General features: G+C 35.3%; 1 protein-coding gene and 1 pseudogene across 1 annotated transcript; one reads left to right on the forward strand and one right to left on the reverse strand.

Moving 5' to 3' along the window:
• The first annotated feature begins 15,131 nt into the window (after nucleotides 1–15,131).
• Nucleotides 15,132–15,632, forward strand: LOC104889281 (histone H4). The gene has a single exon (XM_010674476.4). The coding sequence runs from the start codon at nucleotides 15,197–15,199 to the stop codon at nucleotides 15,506–15,508; it is 312 nt and encodes a 103-aa protein (XP_010672778.1). The 5' UTR covers nucleotides 15,132–15,196; the 3' UTR covers nucleotides 15,509–15,632.
• Nucleotides 15,633–19,332: 3,700 nt separating this feature from the next.
• Nucleotides 19,333–19,925, reverse strand: LOC104889282 (histone H4-like; annotated as a pseudogene).
• Nucleotides 19,926–22,737: the final 2,812 nt, after the last annotated feature.

The following is a 22,737-nucleotide window of genomic DNA, read 5'->3' on the forward strand; positions in this document are numbered from 1 at the left end:
GATCTTCACCTAGATTAGGGTTTTTATTTATATTGAGTTTTGAGACATATTTTTGGTTAAAAGTCTTCCGCTGCAAGTTATTTTGGTTAGTTAGTAGTTGGTTGCCGAAAGCGTGTTAGTCACGTGGCGGTAATACTCCTAAATTACTCAAATATTATTTATTAAATTATTTATTTAAAAGTGAGTAATTTGGGGGTGTTACAGTTTTATTGAAATGAGTTAATTAATAAAGGATTGTAAGATTAAAAGAAGAAAAACAACAATCATTTTCTTCACATCTCTTTCGTGTCATCATATGCAAATGCCACATTTAAGCCTTGTTGTCAATGGTTCAAGCTTCATTAAATGAAATTAAGACCCCAACTCTTTTCTTTCACTCACAACCCTTTTCACCATTCCTCTGTTTCTCTCTCCTCTGTTTTCGTCAATCTGTTTCTGCAATTTTCTCCAGCATGTAATTTTCTCCTTGTTTCTTCATCAAATATTTTAGATCTCTTCGGGTTATTGAATTTAAGCACAAAAATCGTCCAATTCGGAGTTCGGAGCAGTGAGTTATGGCCTTTGCAAGTTTGGTCTTGCTGCTGTCATTTTCTTTCGAGGTTCTGCGATTGTTGCTGCAGCTTCGTGGTTGTTGTTGTTGTTGAGTTTGCTCAGTTTTGAATTCCTTTGGTGGTATAAATTTTGGGTTTAAGTTGTTATTTTATTTCATCAAATATAATATGATTTTTATGTTATTAATTGTTAACGATCTTCACAAGTAAAGTTGAACTTTTATTGATTTGTAAAATCAGTTTTGGTTGCAAGATATAATCTTTGAAGCTTAACCCTTTTCATTTACCTGTAAAACCTAAAGTTCAGTTTGTTATAAGAGTTGTTAAAGTGAAAGGTTGAATCTTGCCTCTTATTTTAACACATTAGGATATATTTTGAGCTCTATAATGCAAGTTTAGATTTCTCCAAAGTTAGTTATTAAAACAGATTTTTGTAAGTAAACTTCTTTATAAATTTGATTGGGGTTATGATTTCACGTCTCCAAATCAGTGTAATAATTCCCAAATTAAGGTTAATTAGAGTTAGTATGTGAGATTGATAATGTGAGTTAGGTTGTGGAATGTTGGTTCGCATATAAAGCAAAAGTAAGTTAGTTTATTTATTCGAATTGTAGTGAGAATGAATATTAATTGTTGTTATTGCTTGGAGGTGATTGTTATGGTTGTTAATTATGCTATTGTTATTGAGGTGATTATTGTGGAGTTCAATATGGACTTGGAGATCGAGTTTTGATGCTTGGAGGTTTCGTATAATTGTTCTTGAGTTGAGGTAACTTTATGTTCAGCAAAAATGTATTTTATGTGCCCGTATGTGTGTGTTGTATTTTTATCGAATATCGTTTATAGTCATGGCCATGGTTATAGATGTGTTTATATAAGATAGTTGTGAATGGTATTGGATGATTATAAAACAACACTCTTGTTCTGTTATTGGAATTGTTCGGATGTGGTTATATTTAAGAAATATGATTTGAGTATGATAATGTAAAAAGGATTTCGTATTTGTTTTAGCTGGCTTAGCTTATGAATTGAGACGAAAAGTAGGCAAGGTACAGTTGGAGGAAATGATTCGGATATAAGTTCAGTTAAGACCAGAAAAGGTCGAATATTGTGTTATGTTATATTATGTTAAGTTTCTGCCTATATCTGTCAGCGATTTGTGTTAATTAATTGAGCTACGCCAGCAATATATTTTAAGGATGGATTCTTTTCCGAACAATTACCAAGATTGTGTTATGATATGAAAAAAAACATTTAGGAACTAAAATCGTTTTAACGGGCTGAAGTAGAGTTACTGAGCTTTCCACTCATTTTAGTTTTGTTTTTGTTTTGTATTCTCCTCTGTAATTGCAGGTTCTCGTATTGGAAGCTCAGAGTGGATCAAAGCGAGAGTTTTGTCGTTGAGTAGTAAATAGATTAGTGATTCATAATTTGAAATTAGAAATATTCAAGTGCTTTATGAATAAAATATTATATTGTTGTGGGAATCGAGTAAGATATTATGTAATCTGTTATTGGTTTTGAAGATGATTTATTGTGGGCCCACAACCCACAGGTCCAAGATCGTGTAAATAGGTTATGTTTCCGCTGCGAGTAAATATTAATTCGAGGTTTATTAGGCGTTGATTGTAATTAGTGAATCTTAAGTGTATTTAGCTAGCAGCTCGGAAGGGCGGGTTGTTACAGTTATATATATATCCCAAAATCTTCCCCCGCTAGAAGACTAACCTTGGATTAATTATCCACACGATCAGCACGCAGTCGCAGGGTTGCTATGATACCATTTGTAACATCCTTACCGATACATAGTCGAGTATATCGTCATTAATTTGCATCCAGGGCCAACAACTGTCCTCAATAATCAATACAAAGTTCTTCCGGTGCATTTTGTCCTCACTCATACGCACCTCGAGAAACTTCCCTGGAGGTCACGTATCCCTGGACTACTCCCAGTCAAGCACGCTTAATTGTGGATTAACTAAGGAAATGAGCTCTCTAAAAGAAAGATGCATATTGTTGGAATGAGTAGCCTACTAAATCCCTTTAAAGCAATCATGAGGGATATCACAGGTTATTAATAAAACCTTTGTTTGTATTTTCAAAATACTGATTATTGATAAATCAACCCCTATTTAGGTGTTTGATACACTTTGTATTATTAAACTAACTCTTGTTTGCGTATGTACATATGCTGAAATGACAATATTGTCCCTATAAAACATGTGATCTCTGCCAAAAAATAAAAATTGCATCGATTTGTGTCTTATTCAGCTTTTGTCCCCAAAAGTGCAATTGGTTATCAATAAGAATCCTTTGTTTGTATGTTCAATATATTGATTATTGATAAATCTACCCTTGTTTTTGCGTTGATACACTTGCTATTGTTAAATCAACCCCTATTTATCCATATGAGTGGACAAATTGTCCACTCACTATGAGCGTTTTATCATTTCTCAGACCAACATACCATATAAGAAACAATGATCAAATATCTCAAGTATATAAAAATAAAAATCCTAAAATGGCAAAAAGATTCAACAAAAACAGAAAACATATATTGTATTAGTGTACTATTACAATATTCTTATTGCTACAAGTCTCCATCCGCTCCCTTCGGTTTGTAATTCTAACACCATATTACTGATTAAGTTCACATAGAATTCATGTGACTTTTTGTTTTGGATGAGAATTGGTTAAGTTTACTTTGAGTTTTAGGCTATGATCAAGAGCAATTCGGAGACAATTTGTATCTATTTCATTTGATTTTTGGATCAAGTTCATATCATTGTCACGAGTCCAAGATCGGTCTTGGATCGGATCAATTGGTTATAATAAATTAATTAAAATCAAAGTTGCCTCGTCTAGTGATATATATGGATCATTACAAACACAAATCACTATTCTATATGGGAAGAGGGGTAGGACACCAAAATATTAGAAATTCTATTTTACCCTCACTACATCTCTATTCCAACTACTTATTTAATTAAAAAATAGAAAATGTAAAATAAAAAAACTACCTAATTAATTTTGAAAATAAAAAAGGCATTACAAAAAAGAAACCCATCAACAATTCAAATATCCCTAATTTATTAGATATAATTAACAATTAATTTAACTTTCTATACATTCTCAAAAAAAAATTCTACTTATTTTCGCACGCATCACGTGTATATAAAGCTAGTAAACATGTAAGAAAACATAGAAGATCATAATCCTAAATATGGAGTAGTTAGTGAGATTGTAAATTAACATGCAGATCTAAATTAAAATTGAGGAGTTAAAATTTAGTAGAGGTGTTTATTTTGAATGATTCGATCAAATGCGGAATTTCGGATATGAGAAAATGGATCTAAATATGAGGGATACCCGAAGTCTCAGAACAGTGTAATTGGATAATTTGGTTAGTTTTTTTCTTTACATTGCATTCCTTGTGAAACCAAGATTTGTAGCCAAATATAAAAATAAAACATTATTAAAACGATGTCGAATTAGAAATGAATTTTTTTTTTTTTTTTTGACATCAGATAAACTTGCATTTAATAAAAACTGAATTACAACCTAGGGAACATACTAACCAAACATAAGAAAATCATCTTGAACAAGATTAGTTACTAAAACAGGGGGGGCATAACATTTCTTCCGACAAGGATAGCAGACGTCCTCAGTAAAGCAGAATGGACTTCTCTTGGATCCAATAAGCACCCTGCAAAACAAAGGGTTAGAGAAAGAGATACCTCGACGCTTTACTGTATCATGTTGGCTTTTGATACTGGAGTGCAAACGAGAGGAGATTTTCATCTTGCTGATAGACTGATTGTTGACCCGTGAAGTAGACTTTGCCGGCGAACAAAAGGAGGAGCTTGGAGGTAGTAACAAAGAGACACAAGACGACTTTTCGGAATCCATACTTGTAGGCGCTACATCGGGGCCGAAAATTGGAGTTTGTTTACACTGCTCGTACCCTTCCACAGGGGAGTGTCTCATCTCCATAGGTGTATGGTAATCTATAGTCGTGCTGCAATCCATCCCTTGTGATGAATTCAAAATTCGTATGCTAATTTGGTTTTGGGAAGAGCAATGGTAATGCAAGGTTCTCCCCGCTGACATCACCCTGTATATTGAAGGGGTGATATGCAGATAGGTATCCTGCGCTTTCCGATTTGAAAATCGAAATTGGGACCCTGTAGATTTCGTTTTTTTCCCTGAAGTAGACTCCAGAACTGAAGTAGAAACTTTAATGTCGTGATCAGTTCCAACGACATTCATGGTCACCTTCTTTGAGAAGATTTGATTCTTTTCCACTGTGATAGTGGTGGTACCCTGGTAGGATTTCCTTTCTCCTACCTTTCTCCTTTTCTCCTCCTTCCCCAGGAGTGAAGATGTACTAAAGACTTCATCCTCACCGACTATTTGATCATTAATATCAACACAAGTTGAAGACAGGCCTAACATGGACGATACTTCGTTAATTTTTTTTTTGAAATTCTCCATTATTCGGGTGAAGTAGTTTAAGGGCTTGGACGAGATCTAGTAACGCTATGTTGGATTGGCTAAGTTCCAAAGCTGCAACAACTCGCCTAAAATAAGCTTTGGCATTGGTAGCGTCATACATTAAAACAAGAGAGCATAACTCACCCACTTTCTGAAAATCCTTTTCCTTGGTAAAACAAGCAGCCAAATTCAGATTGATAGATAAAGCTAGACTTAAAAACACAGACTTTTCTTCCTCATTAGTAATGTCCGCAAAAAACAAGAACTTAATAGCTTGGATGTAGTGGGCAATGGCTGACTTAATGTCATTGTTTCTGTAAAAGGTATTACCCTCAGCTTTCAAACTTCGAGCATACTCGAAGATACCAAATGGATTAATAAGAAAATCAAGCCTCTGAACCCAATCAGATGAAGTATAATCAAGTTCGTCAAAGTGATAAAGACACAAATCCCCCTTTAACTCATCCATTCTGTTCATGAAATCTAAGATAACGAGATAACACTAAAAGACTACAATGAAAAAAACCACTAGAAGATAAACAGGCACCAACAACAGCCTAAACTAATTGGAGAAACTACTGCCTAGTGAAATTTAAGCAACGAAAAAGTAAAGCTTAGTGATAACCTCACAGTAGTTGGTAGATCTGTAGCCGAAGAACGCGGTTACTAACATCAGGTGGTGGTGGTGATTTGCCCGCACCCATAAAAGAGAAGCCACTGGTTTTCGGTGCTGTTGCGGCTGATTTCGAGTGGCGGCGTTCCTCGCGATTCTGGAAAGCAAATTTGACGGCACCAATCGACTGGCTACTGTGGGGGAAAAGAGATTGGGCTCGCCGACGACCTGGATAGAGCCGGAGATACTCAGGCCGTCGACGAGCCAGTAGGGGGCGGGGAGATAACGCGGCGTTCCTCGCTAGGGTTTTCGCTAGGTTTTCGGTGCTTTGATGTTATGCAAGGTCTTTTTAGTTATTCCTCTTCCGAATTAGAAATGATGCAGGACTAAAAAAAGGAGGGGGGGATATATTTATTAGAAAAAGGGACTAGAATGAGGAAAAGGAAAAAAGGGAAGAAAAAAAGTTAATTAAGAACGTATATGGAGGAGGAAGCTTCAATGTCTTTGAACTTTGATCATCTTCAACTTCCAGATTGTTCCATTCAGATAAGACATGTTTAGAAGAAGAAAAAAATAGTTTTTCTAGAAGTTTTGTATTTTTTGTCAAATGCAACTTTTTAAAGTGGTCTTTTGTTAATTGCAGCCCTTTCACCTCAGTCTCTTGAATTGCAATCTTAAATAAATCAAAAACTTTTAAGTTGCAGCCAAAAAGGCTTTGAAGATAGGTTGGACTTGATCCAAAATAAGGCTAAAAATAAAGTTTTATGTTGATGGTAAACAAGAAAACTAAACTTCGTAGATTAAAAACAACAATTGTAATACTCCCTTCGTCACATAATATAGTGGTAGCATTCCTTTTTTTTCAATAGTGGAAAAAACCTTATATATCACTTAGTAACAAATTCGGTTTTTGTAAAACCGCATCCGAAAATCAACATTAAAAATGGGAGGGAAAGCTGGGAGGACAATCTAATGTGATCCTTTTGTGGACCGCATCAAATTAAAAAAACTAATGCGGTTTTTTACAAATCTGACGCGGTTTGGTGGACCGCATCAAATTTTCTTATTTTTCTATAAAAAAACGAAACCCACCCCACTCTCTCTTATAACCCTAGGCCACTCACGCCTCTCCTCTTCCCTCACCTCTCAAACCCTAGACCGCGTCTCTCCTCTTTCCTCAACTCTTAAACCCTAAACCTCAGCCTCTTCTATCTTTCCTCCACCCCCTCTCCTCACTGAAACCCTAAATCCCCTCCTCTTCCCTCTCTCATCTGCCCCATCCCCTTACCTCTCCTCAATGAAACCCTGAATCCCCTCGTATTCCCTCTCTCATCCGCCCCCTCCCCTTACCTCTCCTCACTTTGAAACATCGACCACCATTCATCATCAACAATTGCTCGAATGCTCGAAACATCGACCACCGTTCACCGGCTAAGGATGAACCTAGGCGAAGCGAAGAAGTTAAAGACAAAAAATTAACAAAATTGCTCGAGTTAAAGACGCGAAATCAATGAAATTGCTCGAGTTAAAGACGCGAAGAAGAGTTTGCTTGAGTTAAGCGAAGAAGGATGAAGCTATTCGAATTTTTCTGTGGTTAGGGTTTTTTAGATGTAATTTTTTCTTAGTCTTTTTATTTCGTATTTTAGCGGTTCATGTGTTTTAATTTCATTTGTTTTAATTTAGTCTATTGTAATTTTGGATTTTGTTGGTTTCGTTTGTTGGAGTTATGAATTTCGTTTGTTGGATTTCGTTGATTTCGTTTGTTTCGTTGTTGCGTTGATTTCTTTTGTTTCATTGTTGCGTTAATTTCTTTTGCTTCGTTGTTATGTTGATTTCGTTGGTTGCTGTAACTTTTTTTTATTTTTCAAAACACACAAAATCTAATGCGGTCATTCTTGAAATCGCATCAGTTTCTTACTATACTGATGCGATTTTTAACCGCATCATTTTTTTTGTTAGCTGTTGCGAGCCCATCTGATGTGGACCAAAATCACATCAGTAAGCCCGGTTTTGACCGCATCAGATGAGCTTTTTTCCACCAGTGTTTAGTGTCTCAAAATATTGTGTATATTTTTTTTATCAATTTGTTTTGACTAAATTATCCTTAATTTCTACACAAACTTTCCAAAATACCCCTACATTTCTTTTAAAATTTATGTCGTATTTATTGTTTGACACTATTTCAAGGAACATTTATTATTGCTTTTTGATTTTTTTTTTTACAGGAAAAAGGAAATGAAGAACTAGTTCCAAGACATGACCACTATATTATGGGATGTAGGGAATACTTAATAAGATTGGAAGTTGAATCATTTATAGAGGACCAACATTGGTGTTCTCCAAATAGCTCTACAAGGAGAAAGATATTGGAGAGTCAATTGTACCCCAACATTGGTACTCTCCATCTTCTCTCCATGCAGAGAACTTGGAGAAATGATCTCCATGGAGAGAGCATGCTCTTGGCATAGTATGATGATACATGTCATTGAAAATGTTTAACATAAAATAGGAATGAAAGAAAATAATATATTGGAGACCTTGTTAGAGAGTCATACCATCGTTAGCAATTTTTGAAGGAGTGATCTTGATGAGAGAAAAAGTTAAAAATGAATCATAGTCAAATCTGCGCTTATTTCCCGTATACAATGAAAATATATATACATTAGTATAATAATTATAATTTCAATAATAATAATAATATTTCTATTATTAATATAAAAAAAAAGTAACAATGTGCAATTATTATCATTGTTGTTGTTGTTATTATTATTGTTGTTGTTGTTGTTGTTGTTGTTGTTGTTGTTGTTGTTGTAGCCTAAAAATCAATGGCTATAAAGGTGACACGTGGCTCCATCACAGCCCTACAAGTGACACTTTCTTATTCTGGTAAAATACATGGGTCATGAGCTTGTATGGACTAAAGTACACTTTCATGAGGAAAAAGTATACTAAAACCCTTTGTATGACCCAAATTGTACTTAGGCTCCATGGGCCGGGCTGGCCCGCGGGCTGCACGAGCCCGGTCCGGCCCGATCCCGCTATGGGCCCGGCACGGCCCGCTGGCCATAACATGGGTCGTGGGCCTTGCACGTTCGAGATTTTCGATTTCGGCCCGGGCCCGGCACGAGCCCGTGATATTGGCCCGTTCAGAGGCCCGTGGGCTGGCCCGTGGCTGGGCACGTGGGCTGGGCCCGTGACCTGGCACGTGGGCCTAATCAATTTCGCTGCAAATTGTTGCTGTTGCTAAGAGCCGTTGAAAGCAATTGCTTCTGGCCCTTTTGCTTTTCATTGCAAATGGTGATGTGACTTGACATTGTGTGACAATGACAAGTCACTACTCACTCTATGCAAATGCACAAATGTTACTAGCCTACTACTAAAGTACCAGTAATTGTCCAGTACTAACAAATGCACAAATGCTGAAATGCAATTTTGCAACGGCTAAATTTCCAACGTTCATTTCACAACAGCTAAATTTACAACGGCTAATTTTTTCCTTTCTCTATAAATACACCAAAACTTCAGTATTTTTTCCAAACATCTCATCACTCTCATCTCATCATTCATTCTTCTGTATTATTTCAATCTCCTCAATTTAGAATTATCAAAGTTCTCAATTCCTAAATAACAAATTCTCTCAATTATACATTAACACTTTGCTCTTAAAATAATTAATAGTACTACTACAAAATTACTTGTTATTTGGGTGAAGATTTTTTGGAGATCATTCAAGAAACCTTTGAAGTTGCGATTCTCACATTTCCTAATACTATTTCTACTATATTGGTTGTAAGATCTAACTCAACTTTGTTTCAATTATTTTTAGTTTATTATTACTAATCATTTTCTATTTACAATTATATTATTAGTACGTTATTAGCTATTAATTATTATTGTTAATTGATTCCTTTTATATTAATTAGTGTTATTTTTGTTAATTTTAATTGAGTATAATTTGTTTTTGTGAATTTGTTTCTGCAATGGCATCAAAACCAAATACCTCATCCAAAAAAGCCAAACACATAGCTACTTCTAGTGACCAACAAAACCCAAACATGTCTATGCCGCCACCTCAAAACATGGGATTCAATCAGTTTAGCCAAATGAACCAACCGTTTTCTGCATTCGATATGAATGCCCCTCCGGGATTTCAACCAAACGCATACCAACCCTATTACGGATTTGGCACACCACAAGATCCTAGTTCTTATCATTCCACCCAAACTATACCTCAATTTTCATCAACAATGCCTAGCATGGGATCCGGATATAGTGGTCAATCAGTGGATAGGCCCTTCTCCGAAATCCCAAATCCATTAGATGAGTGGTGTACGGAAGAGGAAATGGCAACTAAGAAACATCGAAAAAGTAAGGTTTGGGGCTACTTTTTATTAAATAAGGATGAAAGCAAAGCTAAGTGCAAAACATGTAACATGATTTTATCTGCTTTATCTAAACAAGGGACGGGTCACTTAGTTAGACAATCCAAAAAATGTGGTGAGCCCTCTAGCGATCCAGCACAACCCAAAATCTCTCAGTATCATCCACACGGTTTCACTTACAATTATGAGAGGGATAGGGACGAACTCGCGCAAATGCTTGTGCATGCTGAACAACCTTTTCTTTTTGCTGAGAATTAACCTTTTAATAATTACATCAACAAAGCACTACAACCTCAACACAAGCCAATTTCTAGAAAAATGGCTCGTTCATCTGCGATGAGATACTATTTAGAGCATAAAGAAAGGTTAATTCAACTATTAAGTAATCTTCCTTGTAGAGTTTCTTTAACTGTAGATGCATGGGATGGTGGTTATGGACTACATTACTGAGTGTGACTTGTCATTGGATAGATGATGAATGGTTGTTGCAAAAGCGTATTATTCATTTTAGAATGTTAGAATACCCCCACACTGGTCTTAACATTGCTCATCATCTAATGCAAGCTATTGATGAGTATGGTCTTAGGACTAGAATTATGTCCATGACTTTTGATAATGCAACATCTATGACATATAGTGCAAACATGGTCAAACAATAATTACCTGATTTAATTTTAGATGGAGAAGCACTTCACATTAGATGCATTTGTCATGTTTTAAATTTATGTGTGAGAGATGGAACTACTGCTATTGGTCCTTTTTATGAGAAAATTAGAACTGCAATTCTTTCTATCAACAGTTCTTCTATGAGACTTCAAGAGTGGAAAACATTTCTGCGTCAGCAAAAGCTAAAAGTGGTAAAACTCAAAGCCGATTGTCCGACTAGGTGGAACTCCACTTATGACATGTTGAGTAGGGCAATCGAGTATAGAATTCCAATAACGATTTTCTTCAATCAAAAATTTCCACAAATGGCTTTATTAGAAAGTTATTGGAATAATTGTGAAAAGTATATGAACTTCTTACAATTGTTATATAGCATGGCCCATTGCTTTTCTTCTGTTTATAATCCATGTTCTCAATCTTTTCTTAGTAATGCATGTTTACTTGCTCAACTTTTTATGAGCATCGTGGCGAAGAAACTTATGATGACTATCTTCCAGCAATGGAGGTGAAATGGCGCAAATATTATACGGAGCTTCCTATTATTTATGTTTTTGCTTCTATTTTAGATCAAAGGCAAAAATATGATGGTACTTTCTTGTTACTTGATATTTATTTTCAATGCATGCTACTTGAAAGTGATGTTGGAGCTTTTAAAACTAATGTGACCACTCGATTTTTCGAACTATTTAGAATTTATGAAATTAAATATGGAACAGTTACTCGATTTGCTCCTTCTCAATCATCCAAGAGCGTAAGTAAACGGTCAAAAGGTTTACTTGCACAAGCTGCTAATATGATGTCTAAATTTTATGGTAGTGAATCATCCCGAAGAACTCAAAGTGATGTTTCTGAATTACAAATGTATCTAAGCTATGATTTTATGAAAGGTATGGATGATGAAGAAAAGTTTGGACTTGACCTACTGGAGTGGTGGAGAGGACAAAGCACAAAGCATCCAATTTTGGCGGCGATGGCTCGTGATATTTTTGCTATCCAAGTCTCATCAGTTGCATCTGAACGAGCTTTTAGCGCATCAGGAAGAGTGCTAGATGATAGAAGATCAAGTTTAAAGCCCGAAACTCTTGAAATGTGTGTCTCTTTCAAAGATTGGTTAGATGCCGAAGATCGATCTCAAGATAAGTCGTATGTACTAAACGATAATGATGAAGGCACGTCGGCTTCTGGATCTAATAGTTCTCAATCAATTCAATTAGCCGACGATCTTGAACAAGAAATAGATGATGATGATGATGATGATGATGATGATGATGATGAGTGATGAAATGTAACTTTCTTATTGTTTGTAATGTCTTTAGTTGTTAAGAATCTAGACATCTAGTTATTTTGTTCCTTTTCAATATTATCAAGAGTTCAATAATAAATTTGAGGTATTTTACAAGTTACAATGTTATCGTAAATAAATTTTCTTTACTTTTTACTTTTTGTTTTTCACTATAATTAACTTATAAATACAAATATATAAAATAAAAAATAAACTTAAAAAAGAAAGAGAGAGAGAAATAAAGCTTACAATATAATTCTAGTAAAGTGACAACAAATCTAACAATGCTAGACAAGTAGTGAAGTAGACTTAAAAAAAAAAACACCTAAAAAAAAAAACTACTTCCATAAATTGCATTTTTTTTTTTTTTCAAAAACTGTGATTTTCGGACCAGGCCTGCGGTGAGCCCGATCCCGGCCCGCCAGGCCCGTGGGCCGTGCCGTGCCATGGACAAGTTTTCCACATTTTCAGCCCGGCCCGGCACGACACGAGTTTGATGGGCCACGGGCCTGGCCCGACCCGTAATCCACTTGAGCCTGCGGGCCTGGCCCGTGGTCAGGCCCAGCACGGCCCGTGGCCAGCTCTAGGCTCAGTAAAGGTAAAGAATATTTTTGTGTAAAAGGGTGAGGTGTGTCCTCGAATCAGTAATTGTGACGTGTCACAGCAGTATTGATTAGCCAATCAGATGCTCCCAAATTAGGGTGAATCAAAGTCCAACAGTCATTTCAGACACTATAAATAGTCCTTGAAATCAGGGAAAAGGTACGTTTTTCAGAGCATAGTACTGTTATTCTGCCATATATACTATCTCTCTCTTTACTTTCTCTCTCTAAAAGTTCATTCATATCCCTGATACCTGACTTAAGCTTCGGAGGGGGAAATACCACACAAACCTCCAGGGTGGGTCTGGAGGGTCCCTTTTTGCAGGTTTCAAGGCGGAGCTCAGGTTTGGGGTTTGAGTCCAGGCGTTGTTGCACAAGTCTCCTAGTCTAGATCCTACTATTGGGGATAGTAGTATTGATTTACGAGTTTAGCACTACGTAACAAATATAATAATAATAATAATAATAATTATTATTATTATTATTATTATTATTATTATTACCACTACTCCGTCATTTATTTTATTGAGAATTTGTTTTTACACATACATGAACCAAGGGCTAAAATTTCAATATTTATATTGGCTAAAATTTTGTTGTGATCATTGAACAATCATCCAAAATATTACTCCTTTTATTCTATAAAGATTATCCCTCATTTTATTTTATTGGATACTTTTACAATAGCTTAATAAAATTTATAGTCATATTAACTTGTCTAATCTAGATCATTGATCTTTGATGTAAAATCTACAACATTTATTTAGGACAATTTAATAATGGATACAATAAATTGTAACTACCATAACTTTTTTAATCTCGATCATCCATTTTAAATTTTAGATCCACACCATTTATTGAGTTAACTTTATATTAAAATTATAACTATAGTTTCATACAGCCGCTTTCTCTCTTCTCTCCCCTCTCTCCTCTCTACTTTCAAAAACCCTAGCCTTCATTATTGATTTTTAAAGGGGCTTCCATCGGTTTTTACCGTTGGAAAGCCCCCACCTTTGTTTTTTATTTGTTTTTAGGTTTCCAATAACGATTCTCCCTCGAAAGAAAGGGTTTTCGATCTCCTTCGTAAGAAAAGGTTTTTCGATCTCCTTCGAAAGACAAGGTTTTTCGACCTCCTTCGAAAGACAGGGTTTTTCTCCTCTTTTAGAGGGGGAAATTCTATAGGTTACAATCCGGGATACTAGATCTAATGGATTGCCGTGAAATTATTTTGTTGGTGAAGAATTATGCGGGATCACAAAGGTTATCAATTTTTCGAATACGGTTAGATGAATCCGACAGAAATCATCCTCACGACTACAAGGGATTGTTAGATTGTCTCTCCAACAAGGCTGTATTTTCCAGCGATATAAGCGGGAGATGTTCCACATTGCAAGATTTGTTTGACGATCGTAGTTTTTATGAAGGAAATTTTTGTTTGATTCAACTTATGTATTTGTTTGATTCGATTGCTTATGTAGATGTCGTATGACTTTTTATTAATGAATTAATTTTACTATTCAAAAAAAAAAAAATATTAAAATTATAACTAGTATTTATACTAATAATTTTGTATATTATTATCATACATATGAATTGACTTTTTATTCCCACAAATCATTGTATTTGGTGATAAAAAGAATTAAAGAAAGAAAAAAGCAACCCTCCAAAAGGAAGAACATGTTTTTTTTCTCTTTATTTTCAAGGTTCAATTAAATCAATGAACAAGATTAATCTATAAAAAAAGGGTTAAGATTTCAATCGCTACAATAATAATCATCCATTTATTTAGTGAACTTTATAATTAAACTAAAACTAACATGTTAACATTAATAAATTCACAATAAACTTCACTTGATTTTCAATAACTTTTTAAAATTGTTTTAAAAGTCAACGAAATCAATGGACAAGACAAGTAACTAAAAAAAAAATAAAGGACTGCAATTAAGTAAGGGCCTGTTCTCTTCGACATAAAACAACTGAATTGAACTGAACTGAATTTATTGAAGATGAACTGAACTGAACTTATTAGAGCTGAACTGAACTGAAAATAAGCTGGGGAGAATAGAGCCTAATTATAGTGATTATAATTTTCTAAAAAACTTTCCGTTTTACTCCATTACAGAAGATCAAATTTGTTCAGATAATAATAAACTATAACAACCAATTTTAGATCAAATTTGATCAAAAATACTTTGGAAAAGTAAAAGCAAGGTGAACTAAGGATTTAAACAAAAAAACAAAGGAGAACTAAGGGTGTATTGAGGTTGAAATGAAAACCATGGACATATTGTTTTGGGTCCATAAACTGTATGGAGTTACTTCTCGAGGCAAGATCCACCTAATAAGCACCTACAAATAAAGTAACCGTCAGATCAATACAATCGACGGCTGAAAACAGAAAAAAACGAAGCACACGGATAGTCTTCATCTACCGTCCACATCGAACGATAAAGATGAAATCGCAACTCTCAATAACTTTCCCTCCAAACCAAAATTTCAAAAAATTCAACCACACTTCCACTATAAAACCCCACCTAAATCTTCCCTCTCAATCCACAAAATCTGAGTCAAAAATACTTGAATCCAAAAACAAAAGAAGAGAGAAAATGTCAGGAAGAGGAAAGGGAGGAAAAGGGTTAGGCAAAGGAGGAGCAAAGAGACACAGAAAAGTGTTAAGAGACAATATTCAAGGTATTACCAAGCCTGCTATTCGTCGTCTCGCAAGAAGAGGTGGTGTTAAGAGAATCAGTGGGCTGATTTATGAAGAAACTCGCGGTGTTTTGAAGATCTTTTTGGAGAATGTTATCAGAGATGCTGTTACTTACACTGAGCATGCTCGTCGTAAGACGGTTACTGCTATGGATGTTGTCTATGCTCTTAAGAGACAAGGTCGTACTCTCTATGGTTTTGGTGGTTAAATAGGGTTGTTAATTAATTAGCTAATTATTTTAGTGTTGTTTTTATATATGCATCTATTTGATGTATTTGGATATTGTAAGTTGTTCGTATGAAATAGTGAAAACTGTGTTTCTTGAGCTGTTACATAGTGTGCAATTGCGCTTTTTTTTTTGTGTTTGTTTGACTTGGCAATGAACTTACAGCAAAGATTTTCATTTCCTAGTTGTTTTTTGATTGGGATTTGAAAGTTTCGGGGTATAGTTTGCAATATATGTTCAATTTCTCTTCTAAGTATTGCAGATTCTAATTTTGTTAGAATCGATTAGTCAAGATGAATTTAGAGAGTTGCAATTTATCTCTCTTCTTTTATGGCCAATGTTCAGTTTTTAGGTGAAACTTAGATCCAAATAATGGTCAAAGTCCAGCAAGTACATAGATTTCTTGTTATGTATTTCAATTTCATTGCAATGGAAACAAATTCATTGCCTACCAAAAGTCTTACATCAATAAGTACTTTTGCCTAGGAAAGTGCAGTTATTTCGTGAAGGCGAATTGTGAAATATTATCTAACTTAAGCCTTGTTTGGTTGTATATAGGAAGTCATATTTTCTAAGAAGTTATTTTTTCCATGTATTTGAAATTTTTAGGAAGTGTAAAATTGTGTTTGGTTGATAATAGGAAGTAGAACTTTCTATGGGAAGCTTATCTAGGGGGACCTAGGAAGTTCTACTTCCTAGGAAGTTCAAATTCCCATGATTTTGCCAACCAAACAACTTCATATAAATCTACTTCTTAGGAATTTGTACTTCTTATGATTTGTTTTGTCAACGAAACAAGGCCTTAGATTTTTTTGAGTTCAATTTCATCCGTACGGCTCTTGGCCCTTCGCACAAGGCCACTCACCCAGTAAAAGTAATAATTGGGGCATAGTTTCACAATCAGTGAAAGTAATGAAAATGATATTTTTAAAAGCCTCTCATTCTTGCTCTTTTTTTCTCATTGATATTTCTTCCACTCCTACTATAAAAACTCCATGACGTGGTGGTACGATTTTTAGCAAGTCTAAAAAAGTAAATAAATTGGTGGATATGTGTAAGATCAAACTTCAGAAAAAAAAGCATAGAGAAAACTGTTGCCCGTAAGATGGTGCGAATAATTTGAGACACCCAAATTGGGATATGGAACAAATGATCTAAGATAAAGAAGGATATTTTTTTTTTGACATCCAAGCGTACAAACTGTAAATTAGATGCAATACTATCATTCATTCGACTCCAATTAGCTAATTCATGTGCATCCTTGACTATCTCTTAGCTGCCATCATTTGTATTTCACTTTTTTTTTTTTTTTTACATCGGAATAATTTGCATTAATAAAACCAGAATTACATCCTAATGCTAAAAAACAAACAAGCGAACTGAAAGAAATGAAACTGAGTTGGACTCGCTCTTACACAAACACTACAAAACCAGACATAACTTAAACTATAATAACAATACTCGATCCGGTGGATGACGCTTCTTTTTTGGGATGATGCGCGCCAGAATCCGGCTGAAAGCAGTTGAAGGGGAGGGCTGATTTCACGAGCGAGGCAACCAAGAAACAGCGAGATGATGAACTCGCTACAGGACCAATTCCATGTCAAGTTTCCCGAAAGAGTCACATTTGTATGTGACTTAATACCCTTTCGAAAGGGTATTATTAGAGACTTCTCTATCATGGAGAAGCTCACATGAGTTGACGCGCTATAAACCCAATTAACAAATTGGGGAGCCGTCTTCAGATTTCGTTTTGTCAAGGCAATGGTAAATGAAACCATTACCAAGCGAGATTGAGATCTAACCAAGGTTAGATCTCGAAAAACAATCCGATTAAGAAAATCGGATGAACCAAACCCCAGACATGAAACCGCTAACCCTAACCAATAACCTAGACAGATGGATTTAACAAACACCACCACCACACTTAATGTCCATTGAATTGAGATATCCAGTGTGCGTCTGGATCGCAGTGAATGAGACAGTAAAGTTGAGTCCGTTTTGATTTGTAGTTGTCTGTACCCTTGTGTTGTAGCGCATGTAATTGCACGATGAACAACCTTAGCTTCTGTTTGGAGAGCTGAATTGGCAATGTCCCTGATTCCTTTAGCGATTAGATATTTTTTCAATCCTGTCTCCATAATCTAACGTAGCCTCATTGATGTGTTAAGTGGTCTCATGACCCATCTGTTAAAAGGGAAATTTGAGGGACCTTATGGGTTTGTTTCCCTGTGTTGGCTAACATAAACCGTGGGGGAAATATTGGGCCTGGAAGATTTGTCTGATTGTGCGGAGTAGGGGTGTTCAGAGTGCGGTATGAACCACATTAAACCGCAATTCAAACTGTTTTTTCGCGATTTGAGTTGGTTTACGTTTTCAAAATTGTGATTTGTTGTGTGATTTTTAACAAACTGCGGTTTGCGATTTGTGTTGGGTTTGATTTTCTGAAACCGATCCGTAAATCACAAATTCATTTCTTTTCTTTGAAAAAATAAATTTTTTTTTTTTTTAAAAATAAACCTGACAAACCTAAAAGTATACAAGATAATAAAGCCTATACAAGATTCCAAGTTGAAGTTAATACGACATATGAGTATTAAGTTAGGAGTTTAGGACGTTAGCACTCATCAATATTATTTGTTAGTTGTCTTCTAAGTCCATCTGTCAATTGGAGCTTATGAATTGTAAAGTCTTTTTATTTTATTTGGACTCTTTATTATCTAGTTTTATAGAGTCATGTATTGGTTTATCAACAACTTTGTACCATTTTTTTTAAATTCTTAGATTACAAAAGTCATATTGCTGAGGATAATATGGTTAAATCGCAAACCATAGCACGCCAAACCGTTTTGCATCGTCCGATTTGGAAAAAAGTGCGATGCCATTTGGTTTAGGAAAATGTCAAACCATATATTTGCAGTATGGCTTGGGTTACATAAAAAATCGCACCAACCCAACCCACGAACAGTCTTAGAGAGGAATATCAACAAAAATTTGATGTTGCCTGAGCGCATCATTATAGCCTCACTTATGGCTGGTTGATGGCAAAAGACAACATTGTTACGAGTGAACCAAATTTCCCACAATGTTGCTAAGAGGATTTCCTTCCTTTTCATCCTCTTGGCGGAATTTCATAACCCAGGGAATCGACTATTGTTGAATAGACACAATTCGTCTAGTGTTGATACATTATGCCTGGGGACTTGTAGACCAAACTTCCAGAGATTTAGATCCTCATTGGAATTGGCACAAAGCGGGCATAGGTCGTCGTGTCCCATACCGCAAGCCTATCACACATGAGCTACTCTGAAAACATGAACTTCTAGTTCCCCAAACTCCTATCACACGTGAGCTAACTCCCATATATCAACAAAGAAACTTCTTCAATAAGCATTCACCCTTATGTCAATTACTTTCAAAACTGTTTTAACGTCAAATAATTTACTGTTTAAGCTCCTATTGAAATCCTAATCTTTATTAAATTTCACTTACTCATCAACTTATCTTAATTCGCCATCAACAAAAAAGGACTTATTTATCTCAATCACTCATCAACATTTTAGATAAAAGATGGATGTTATGTGTGTAAAAGTAATTTCATTTGTTTGGAAAATTTGCACATACATCTTTACTCTTATTGGTTTGTTTAAGTGACATAAGTCACATAACATAATCTCATAGAAGTATGTAAGTTGAACCATGATTCGAGCTAAAATAATACTACTATTTCGCTTGTCGATTCCTTGTGGTTGTTAATTAACATTATTAAGAGACGGATCAAAATTCCTCCCCAAATTCAACAGACGAAGAAAACAAATAAATTGCAATGTCATAGATCAAGAACCATTTCACTATTTCATACAAACACCTTACAATTCGCAATTACATCAAAAAGATGCAGATATTATCAAACTACCCAGAAATTTAAAAAACCCACATCCCCCCCACCCCAAAAAAAAAACAACACAAATCAACTAATAAATTGACAACCCTATTTTACCACCAAAACCATAGAGAGTACGACCTTACCTCTCATAGACAACATCGATGGCAGTATCCGTCTTACGACGAGTATGCTCGGTATAAGTATCTTCAAAACACCGTGAGTTTCTTCATAAATGAGGCCACTGGTTCTCTTAACACCACCTCTTCTTGCGACTTGCGAGACGACAAATAGCGGGATAGGTAAGGCTTTGAATGTTGTCTCTTAGCACTTTTTAGTGTCTCTTTGCTCCTCTTTTGCCTAACCCCTTTCATCCCTTTCCTCTTCCTGACATTTTATCTTTTTATCTTGTTATTTGTGACTTGAAATCATGTGAAAATGACATAAGTTTCACTTTGAATGCAAATATATTTCAATATAAAAATGTTTTTGTTGAGATTCAAATTGGAGCGATAACTTGTTACTCCCTCCGCTTTTATTTATTTGCTACATTTTGGTTTACACAAGAATTTAGGAGATGTCATTTTCATTCTTTTTTAGTATACTTTTTGACCCTTTTAGCATTAAATAGGGTGGGGAAAGGGGAAAAAGTAGTACTTTTTGGTGGAAAAAGTAGTAGTTTTTGGTGGAAAAAGAGGGGAAACAAATATACTCCCTCCGTCCCAAATTATTTGCTACATTTTCTTTATCATAAAGACCAAGGAGGGAGTGGGGACCATTCCCATAACAAGAATTAACAAAAAAGCAAATAGGTAAATTATGGGACCTATGTACTATATATGGAAATATTTACAAAAACCAAGGAGGGAGTGATGACAAATTTGTAAATAAAATGTGGGACCCATTACTATATATGAAAATAGTTGCAAATGTAGCAAATAAATTGGGACACACCTAAATGGCAAAATGTAGCAAATAAATTGGGACGGAGGGAGTAATACTATTACTTTTTGGTGGGCGAAGTCTCCTAATAAGGAAATGTAGCAAATAAAAAAAAGCAACCCTTTTAGGAAAATGTAGCAAATAAATAAAAGCAGAGGGAGTATAAGAGCTTTCCAACGACAGGTCATATATCCAATTCTGTTGAGAAATGAGAAAGGTATGGTTGTTTTACGAATAACAGACGAAACTGGAATTTCGTCCTATGCCCGATCGGGCAGCGGGGACCGAACGTACAACACATTTTTCACGGGTTTTTTATATTGTTTCTAACCCTATATTTTTAAGCCGTCATTAGAGTTATACTAGGAGATATTGTAGGGTTTATTAGGGTTTTCTTATGCTATAAAAGGACTCTTTTGGTGATCATTGTTTGACACACACTTTTAGCCTCTAGTATTTTGGTACTCCTTGTATTATTCTCTCTATTTTCTCCATCATAGTGAAAAAGCTCGAATCCTCCACCTGTAGACGTAGGTATATTTTGACCGAACCACGTAAATCATTGTGTTCTCTTGTTTATCTTATTTATTGCTTTTCTCGTTCTTATTATTTCATTGATTTGTTACGCATTAATCAAACACTACACCACCTATTTCCTAACAAAATGATATCAATAGCAAGGTTTTAAGGTCTTAGGTTTTCATAGACGAGTTTTGATTAAATCATGCCAATAAAATTCGATATTAAGAAATTTGATAAACAAATAAATTTTGGCCTATGACAATTGAAGATGAAAGCCACCTTGTTTCAAAGTGGCTGTCACAAGGTTCATAAAGGTGCATCAAAAATCCTTCGGGTATGACAGATGATCAGTGGGAGGAGATTGATTTGAAGGCTCTTTCTGCAATTCAATTATGTCTCTCTAATGAAGTCTCGAGAGAGGTTGCCAAGTAGACGACTGCTGTGGGTTTGTGGTTGAAGTTGGAGTCACTCTATATGACAAAGAGCGTCACCAACCATCTACTACTCAAATCTAGGCTTCATGATCTCAGTCTAGAAAAAGGTAAATCGCTTAAGTATCACTAGATAAATTCTTCTTTATTATTATGGATTTGCAAAACATTGTTGTTGAGATCGATGATGAGGATATGGCTATTAGGTTGTTGTGTTCTTTACCGCCTTCGTATAAGCATTTTCAAGATACTTTATTGTATGGTAGAGATGATTTGAGTCTGTAGGATGTTAATGATACCTTAACTCAGAGAGATTTAATCGACAATAAGTTGGTTAATAAATCTAATAATCCTTCTCAAACTAATGCTTTGGCTGCTAATAACGGTAAGATTGGCAAAAACAAAATCTGTAACTATTGTCACGTGAAGGATCATGTCAAAGCCGATTGTTGGAAATTAAAGAAGAAGAATGGGGAAAAGTCCAATGAGGACCAATCCACAAATATTTCCAACGATGTCTTTGATGATGATGTCGCACATTAGGGTTACAAGATTTGGGGTTGCGATTTTTACGATCACTTCATTATTAATGCCCTTTTGAGATCTCTTGTTTAAACGAGAAACGGTGTGAATTTTTTTACTATGAAGTCTATGATAGATTGATTTTGAGTTTGTAATAAAGTAGCAATTATTGGTTATGCATTAGATTTTGTTCTGGTTATGCTATTTCTTATCTCAATTTTGTACTTCTGTGTTTTGTTAAGTACAATTGCAATATAGAAATTATTGATGTAATTTGATTTTATAGAATTGCTTGAGTTTGTTGTTGAGATGAAAAAGTATTTTGAAGAGAGTTTGGTCAATTTTGAATAAGTATTCTTGGCGTTGGTGACTTTATACTTTCAATCTAGGCAATGTGATGGTTTCGTATACGGAGTTTTGTGTTCGAAGACGCATCAGTACATAGTTTATAGAAGATATTCGTTCTTGATTGCCTAAAGTGAGTAGACTTATGAAAATCTTGTTAAGGTGGAGGTTCTATGCTTATGGTGAGCATCACTTCTTGCTTTTCAGTTCAAGGTGAAGTTATCTTGTTTGATCGGTTTCAATTCAAGATGGAGATTTGTTATTTGTGACTTGAAATCTTGTGAAAATGACATAAGACTGACTTTGAATGCACATATCTATCAATATATAAATGGTTTTAATGTGATTAAAATTGGAGGTGATAGCTTAGCTTGTTCCAAGAGCTTTCCAACGACAGGTAATATGCCCAATTCCGTTGAGAAACGAGAAATAAAGTTATGGCTGTTTTACGAAGAACTGACGAATATGGAATTTCACCTCGCATCCGATTGGGGGGGGGGGGGGAGGGGTGGCCCGACCGGGCGACTCGTTTTTCACGGGTTTTTTATATTGTTTTAACCCTAAGT

This window comes from Beta vulgaris, chromosome 3, assembly GCF_026745355.1.
Source record: "Beta vulgaris subsp. vulgaris cultivar EL10 chromosome 3, EL10.2, whole genome shotgun sequence".
Classification (NCBI taxonomy): Eukaryota; Viridiplantae; Streptophyta; class Magnoliopsida; order Caryophyllales; family Amaranthaceae; genus Beta; species Beta vulgaris.

Excerpts from the sequence above, each read along its gene's own strand:
- LOC104889281 (XM_010674476.4), top strand. The coding sequence starts at position 15,197 with ATGTCAGGAAGAGGAAAGGGAGGAAAAGGGTTAGGCAAAGGAGGAGCA.